General features: G+C 47.6%; 1 protein-coding gene across 1 annotated transcript; it reads left to right on the top strand.

Moving 5' to 3' along the window:
• The first annotated feature begins 248 nt into the window (after positions 1-248).
• On the top strand, positions 249-3,227 carry LOC132502802 (serine/threonine-protein phosphatase 1 regulatory subunit 10-like). The gene is given in 3 exon segments (XM_060118986.1): positions 249-2,259; positions 2,261-2,305; positions 2,307-3,227. Coding segments are annotated over 3 exon segments (2,727 nt in total). The 5' UTR covers positions 249-372; the 3' UTR covers positions 3,102-3,227.
• The last annotated feature ends 4,983 nt before the right edge of the window (positions 3,228-8,210 follow it).

Here is an 8,210-nt window from a genome sequence, read left to right as displayed (position 1 = left end):
CCAGCCCACACTGCCTGGGACTTGAAATCTGTGGCCGAAGGACCGTCACCACATAACTTCAAAAATAATCAACCACCCTCCCTTCCCAAACCCACCCAAATTCACTCATCCAGCATTTACTTTTTTTAATCCACTCAGAACGTTTTTTCTAAGACCCCTCTCCCTACATGGAGTTGGGTGGGGGGGGGGAAATGAATACTGAGTTGGCCTTTATTTTTTTTAAGGAGACTTTTTGATCCAATGAGGCCCCCCAAATAATTGAATTTTGGGTCCTGGTTGGTTGTTTTATTTTTTTTCTCCAAAATTTTAACCCCCTCCCCCCCTGAGCCCGAGGTGCTGACGTCGCAAAAAAATTGGATAAAAACCTCGATCATGGGTTCGGGTCCCATAGACCCCAAAGAGCTTCTCAAGGGCCTGGATAGCTTCCTTAACCGAGATGGGGAAGTCAAGAGTGTGGATGGGATTTCGAAGATCTTCAGTCTGATGAAGGAAGCACGAAAAATGGTGAGTCGATGCACTTACTTGAACATTCTCCTGCAGACCCGTTCACCAGAAATATTGGTCAAGTTTATTGATGTTGGTGGTTACAAGCTTCTTAACAATTGGCTGACATATTCAAAGACAACCAACAACATTCCCCTCTTGCATCAAATTCTACTGACCCTGCAGCACCTACCACTCACTGTTGACCATCTCAAGCAGAACAACACAGCCAAACTGGTGAAGCAGCTGAGCAAGTCAAGTGAGGATGAAGAGCTCCGGAAATTGGCCTCAGTCCTTGTCAGTGACTGGATGGCAGTGATCCGCTCCCAGAGCAGTACCCAGCCTGCTGAGAAAGATAAGAAGAAACGGAAAGAAGAGGGAAAGAGTCGAACCACCCCTCCTGAGCGACCATTGACTGAGGTGAAGGCTGAGACTCGGGCCGAGGAGGCCCCGGAGAAGAAGAGGGAGAAGCCCAAGTCCCTCCGAACCACGGCGCCCAGTCACGCCAAGTTCCGCTCTACCGGACTAGAGCTGGAGACCCCGTCTTTGGTGCCTGTGAAGAAGAATGCCAGTGCAGTGGTGGTTTCTGACAAGTACAACCTTAAACCCATCCCCCTCAAGCGTCAGAGTTCCACAGCTGCCGCAGGAGATGCTGTGCCCCCTGCAGAGAAGAAATACAAGCCACTCAACACAACACCCAATGCCACCAAAGAGATCAAAGTGAAGATCATCCCGCCACAGCCTATGGAGGGCCTGGGCTTTCTGGATGCGCTCAATTCAGCCCCTGTTCCAGGCATCAAAATTAAGAAGAAGAAGAAGGTGCTGTCACCCACAGCTGCCAAGCCAAGCCCATTTGAAGGGAAAACGAGCACAGAACCGAGCACAGCCAAACCTTCTTCCCCAGAGCCAGCACCTCCTTCTGAGGCTATGGACACAGAATGTCCAGGGACCCCAGTTCCCCCTGTTGAAGTCCCAGAGCTCATGGATACTGCCTCTTTGGAGCCAGGAGCTCTGGATGCAAAGCCAGTGGAGAGTCCTGGAGATCCTAGCCAGCTGACCCGGAAAAGCAGGAAGAGGAAAGCTGTGACCTGTCCTGAGGAGGGCAAACTGAGAGAGTATTTCTATTTTGAACTGGATGAAACTGAACGAGTGAATGTGAATAAGATCAAGGACTTTGGCAAGGCAGCTAAGCGAGAGATACTGTCAGACCGACACGCGTTTGAGACGGCCCGGCGTCTGAGCCACGACAACATGGAGGAGAAGGTGCCCTGGGTGTGCCCCCGGCCCCTGGTGCTGCCCTCGCCTCTTGTCACCCCTGGAAGCAACAGCCAGGAGTGGTACATCCAGGCTGAGCGGGATAAGGGGATCCTTCAGGAGCTCTTCCTGAACAAGGAAAGTCCTCACGAGCCTGATCCTGAGCCCTATGAGCCTATCCCCCCAAAACTCATCCCCCTAGATGAGGAATGTTCCATGGATGAGACCCCATATGTTGAGACCCTGGAGCCTGGGGGAACTGGTGGCTCACCCGATGGGGCGGGCGGTTCCAAGTTGCCTCCTGTTCTGGCCAATCTTATGGGAAGCATGGGTGCTGGGAAGAGCCCCCAGGGTCCTGGAGGAGGAGTCATCAATGTGCAGGAGATCCTCACCTTCATCATGGGTAGTCCTAACAGTCATGCCTCAGAGGAACTGCTGAAGCAACCAGACTATTCAGACAAGATCAAGCAGATGCTGGTGCCTCATGGACTCTTAGGCCCTGGTCGCATAGCCAATGGTTTCACCACCGGGAGGCCCTGGGGGCCCCAAGGGCATGCAGCACTTCCCACCCTGGGCCTGGCGGACCTATGCCAGGTCCCCATGGGGGCCCTGGGGGCCCTGGTGGGCCAGTGGGTCCACGTCTCCTAGGTCCCCCACCCCCTCCCCGGGGGGGTGATCCCTTCTGGGATGGCCCAGGTGACCCCATGCGGGGTGGCCTGATGCGTGGGGGACCAGGTCCGGGGCCATACCATAGAGGCCGTGGTGGCCGAGGTGGGAGTGTACCACCTCCTCCTCCTCCATTCCGAGGGGCCAGAGGAGGTTGCTCTGGAGGAGGACCTCCAAATGGACGAAGGGGCCCTGGTGGGGGCATGGTCGGAGGTGGTGGGCATCATCCCCATGAAGGCTCTGGTGGGGGCATGAGCAGTGGCAGCAGACATCGTCCCCATGAAGGCCCTGGCAGTGGCATGGGCAGTGGGCATCACCCCCACAAAGGCCCTGGCAGTGGCATGGGTGGTGGCCGTGGCCATCGTCCTCATGAAGGCCCTGGTGGAGGAATGGGTGCTGGTGGTGGACATCGGCCCCATGAAGGCCCTGCACATGGGGGGCCCCATGGCCACCGGCCTCATGATGGCCCTGGTCACCGAGGCCACGACCATCGAGGGCCACCCCCTCATGAGCACCGTGGCCATGATGGCCCTGGCCATGGCGGAGGGGGCCACCGAGGGCATGATGGAGGCCACAGCCATAGAGGAGACATGTCAAATCGCCCTGTTTGTCGACATTTCATGATGAAGGGTAACTGCCGCTATGAGAACAACTGTGCCTTCTACCACCCGGGTGTCAATGGGCCCCCCCTGCCCTAGGGACCACCTGCCCACCCTGCCCACACTCCTGTGGACTGCAGCCTTGCTCCTTCCACCCTTTTATGGCTTCTGTGGGGCCCATTTTCCCCTTTCCCCAGCTGATGAGGAGCCAGCCCCCTCAGTGCCCACCTGCCTGGGTTCCTGGGGGTTTTCTGATCACTGGTGTGCATTGATGTACATATTTTCCTCCAGTATGGGGAGGAGAGAGACTGGACACATTCTGTACCCTGGACTGCTGAAGAGGAGACCCGGTTGGCTTCATTTTTTGAGGAGATTTGCCCTTTATGCCAAGCGCCTCTCTGGTATTACCCTTTATGCCTGAGAACCTAAAGCTGGTTATCCTGGAGAACACCTCTACTCTCCTCTTGTGGGTCCTCCACACGCACACAGAACCCTGACACGGGATCAGCTGCACTTATGAAATCATCCCCGCCAAATTCATGCTTCCTCATGGGGTGGGGAGATGGTAAAAGGGGTATTGTGTATCCCACTGCATTGAGAGGACTCAATCAGGCTGGATTTGAGTTCTGGAACACATCATCCCCACTCCTCCCCTGACACAGGCTTTACATTGAGTCCTTTCTCAAGTAAGACGTTGCAATCTTCCGTGAACACCCAAGTTTGCATCATGGGTATGCTAGGTTCAATGATGGCAAATTCACATCGGCATCCGGTGAAAAGTTTTAGCTGGCATAGGTGAGGCCACTGGTGGTCCACCCTTGCCTGCAGCTCATTCTGAAAATTAAAACACTTCAGTGAGACCAGCTTTTCAACTGAAGCCCGGTGTGCTGGGCATGCCAGTCACACTACATGCACTGCCTCTGGGAGTTAGCACGCTCCTGGCCCCCACCTGGAACCTTGTGGGTGTGAGGCCTCCAGCTCCCTTGTCCTGTCAGCCACCTCTGAATCCCCACCAGGTGCCTTCCTGGGTGGATTCGATAAGATGACCTGCCCTCTCCCAGCCCTCTCCTTCACCTGTCTCAGCATCAGTTGTTTTCTATGAAAACAGTGGATTGGCTGGGTTTTGTGCAGGGTCTTGGGTTAGAGCCACAATGGATTTGAGGATGAGTATTTTCTTTTTTCTTTTGGTTTTGTATATTTTGTACATTAATTATAAACAGTGGAAAGAGAAGTATTCAAAAAAAATAAAAATAAATAAAAATAAAACAAATTAAACTCTCATGTAAATTCTGGTAAACCTTGCTATGAGACTCATTGCATTTTCCCTCATTCAGAATTCATTTTCTTCCATACCTATATTTGATTTAAATTAAAAAAAAAAGGCAGCTTGCTTAATCTTTCTCACAAACTGATACGGTGTATATCTGAGTGAATGGGACAATTTTCCTTATACATTATGTATAAAATCCTCAACTGCTGCCTCTCTCTCAGAGACTCAAAGAAAATTCAATTTCTCTTAGCTTATTTTTTCATGGTTCTTGGGATATTCATTTCAGATTTTCCATTCATTTTTATAAATGTCTTATTTATTCAAGTTCTTCATAGAGGATAGTAATACTGCACATGGCTGATTGTATTACTCTGGACAGGTTACAATATCTCTTCCGGAGCCAATACACTAATTGATTTTAAAGTTTCTGTAAATATGAGGAGGTCTTCTTACCACACAGTGAAGAGGGGGACATGTGGTCCAGTGGGAAGACCCTGGTCCTAACTGAGCCATGGGACACTTTGATTCTAGTCTGTCCTCCATACTTCCTCACCCTGGGGATGTCTCTGGGCCTAGGTACCTTCATCTACAGCATGAAAACACCTTTACTGCCCTAAGGCAGCATGGGGTGGGCACTGGAGCTAAAGATCTCAATGTCTCTTTTAGTCTTACAGTGTAGGGTTTCTTCTAGAAAATTCTTTTGTAGTCCCTTTAGATCTCTTTTAGATGTTTGTCATGATTCTGCTCATAGATACCCTAGACAGACACTGTTTTAGTCAGAATCCTCAGCCACAAAAGTCAGAGATGAGAAGGGTAGCAAATTGATATCCTTTGCCTTGGTAGTAAAATGTCCTTCAACCATGGTTTGAGGTCATGGGTGACTCTGGAGGAGGGAATCCGGGCTGGTGTGAAGAACATGTGGAGCTATAGGTCAGTATTTACTGGGCTATCTTCATCTCAGTTTGTGGCCATAGCTGACTTTGCTTTCATTTTCCTCACTGAAATATCTTGTTATTTTATATTTTCTCTCATTACCAAGCTCCTTTAGAAAACAAAAACAAAACCTAGTTCTTATAACAGTGCCTTTTCCTGACTTTCTTGGCAATATCTTTTTGTTTTTAATTCATGATCTAGATTTTTATATGCTGATGAGTGAGAATCGTTGACTTGGCTGTTGTTTAGTTTTCCAATTCCTGTGAAACAAATTCCAGATTTTTTTTTTTTTTTTGCGGTACGTGGGCCTCTCTCTGTTGTGGCCTCTGCCGTTGTGGAGCACAGGCTCCGGATGCGCAGGCTCAGCGGCCATGGCTCACGGTCCCAGCCGCTCTGCGGCATGTGGGATCTTCCCTGACTGGGGCACGAACCCGTGTCCCCTGCATCAGCAAGTGGATTCTCAACCACTGCGCCACCAGGGAAGCCCCCAGATCTTAACATTTGTCTTGGCCAACCTCTGTTACTTGCTTTCAAGACATTTCATAACATTAACTGCACAGCTGTTTAGATCCAAGCCCACTTGGAGATGCTGTGCTCTGCTCCTGTCTATTGTCTTGGTCTAGCGGTTCCAAAAAAAACCTGGCTGATTGTTTCACCAAGCTAGCCTGTCTATGAATCCCCTTGTCTCACCCCCACCTTCCTGCAAAAACAAACAGATATAGAGCAGTTGGCAAGTTGTGGCCATGGAAGTTGTGAATAATTTTCCTAGTCCTATTTGAATTATTTGAGGTCAGTAGGGTATAAGACATATCTTTTCGTGGAGAATCTAGGAAACTTGAGACCACAGAAACTTGTCAAGTTAATATACTGATTCACAGGCATATCAAGGCAAGAAAGCTGAAAAGAGGAATCTAAGGAAGGTGATTCTAGAGTTGGGATTTAACGACCAAGAAGAGAAAAAGAGATGAAGAAACAGGTTTCAAACCAACCTAAATAAACTTGAACTTAAGTCTCAAAGAAAGTAAAAAATCCATTCAGCAGATTATTTTTGCCTTTCCATGCTAGACAACTCATAATTGTCTTAACTTACAGGGTGAAATGGAAAAAGAGCAAAAGAAACTAATTTGGAGTCTGTGGGGCTACCCTTTCTCCACAGCCAGCATGCCTCAAAGGAGAATGCGAGCCACTGTGCAGATGCCCCAAATTCCCTAGGGCACAGTCCCCACTTGAGAGACAGGAGGAACTTGAATAGGGAGGGAACCATTCTCTGCAGTTCTTTGAGCTCTGATATTCCCTCATTCTTTTATTTTCATGTGCTCACTGTGTGGAGAAATTCTGCAATTGTATTCCTTAAATCCAGAAGTCCTTTTGTACTTATGAATCTGCAAATATAAACATAGTCATAAAGAGGAAACAGGTTATTCACTTTCCTATGAACCAAAGATGAGAAGAAATAATTTGAGATTTAGTATGGAGGCAGTTAAGTCATATTTTAGGGAAGGTTTTCCTGACAGAATTCCATGGTATGAAATAGGTTTTTCCAGTGCAGCTGGAAAACAACAATATATGGTTCATCTGCCTGGGACATTCAAGAGACAGACCTACTGAAGGTAGAAAAGTGGAGGAGATGGATGTCTGGGTGAAGGACTAATAATTCATAAGCCCAAGAAAAAGCAAAATCAAAAACGAAAGCCAGCTTCTGAAATATCTCATGTTTTGAAGATGGGGACCATTCCTTCTGTTTTGGAGGGTCTCAAGCTTCTCTCTCAGGACTTAACATGCACATAGTAAGTATTTTTAAATGATGTTTTGAATTTGAATTTATTACCAGAAACTGTCAATGATAAATTACATCACATTAGACCAAAAAAAAAGAATCCAGGAAATGTGTCATGGATATCTGAGGCTTTTTGCGGTGCCCCTCCTTTTCCTTTGCAGGGTCCTCTTCTATAGGGCCGCTGGCGGAAGGCTACAGCTTTAACGGCCTCAGGCCATTTCCTCAAGTTTCAGCTTCTGTACCGTCTCTGATGAATGCGTCTGGACTGGGGCAGGAGGCTCAGCAGGGTAATGGCGCTAACATTTCTCTGCCACCTTTTAAGTCATAGCTAGGTGGTGTTGCCCTTTCTTATTTCACGGATTTGCTTTCTCCATTTGTTCTTAGTTGATTAGGAAATTGCTGAACACAGAACTTTTCCTTGTCTATAAATATCACCCAAGTTACACAGCATGGGGAGAGAGCTGCTATTTGTTTGGTTCACTGACTTCGGGACTTTTTGCAAATTAAAGGATTTGAGGGGATCTAATATGGCCATATCCTCAGATAAATCTTTAGGGTCATCTTCTCCCCTCGGTGTTTTCATTTAAGTTAGTGTAATAGAAGGTGTACTCGGGCATCCAAGGACAGGAATTAGTCCTCTCTTAGTAACCAGATGCCACTGCGTGGGGGATGAGCCTCATTTCTGAGTGTGGAGACTTGCTTTTGTATTTCAGGATTTCAAATTGTTATGCTCTGCTGTGAAACATGTTTCACTTCCTAGAGAACTTTAGAAAAGGAATTGCTTTTTTTATCATCACTCCTTATCTGACAGATAGTGGGCTTTTGAGATGTATCTGGATTTCAGGTTGATATTTGGGATGGATGAATTTGAGTAAGTCTAATGAAAAATTTGTTGCATGCTCTCTGTGTAGTCTCAGGTCTGTACTGGGTTTTTGGAAGATGGGAAAAGTCCCTCTATGAAAGAAAGTTAAATTTTAGTTAGAAGCAAAATCCTATGTATGGGAAACCAAAAAGAAGGCAGAAGTAGTCACAGAGGTGCTTATCTATGTGGTCACAGATGGGAGGGATCACAGGAATCCAAGAAGCACCATGATTAGGCTGGGAAGTGACCACTAAGGAATTAGTTATATTTTACACATTTCCAGCTGATTGATAGACCACATATTATAAGAAAATAAGATTATCTAAAATTCTGAAACCTTTTTCTAATTGTACCCTTGCAACTAGA

Source organism: Mesoplodon densirostris, chromosome 15 (genome assembly GCF_025265405.1).
Source record: "Mesoplodon densirostris isolate mMesDen1 chromosome 15, mMesDen1 primary haplotype, whole genome shotgun sequence".
In the NCBI taxonomy this organism is placed as follows: domain Eukaryota; kingdom Metazoa; phylum Chordata; class Mammalia; order Artiodactyla; family Ziphiidae; genus Mesoplodon; species Mesoplodon densirostris.
Note: the sequence above shows the minus strand (reverse complement) of the source record. Positions and strands in the feature narration are given on the sequence as shown.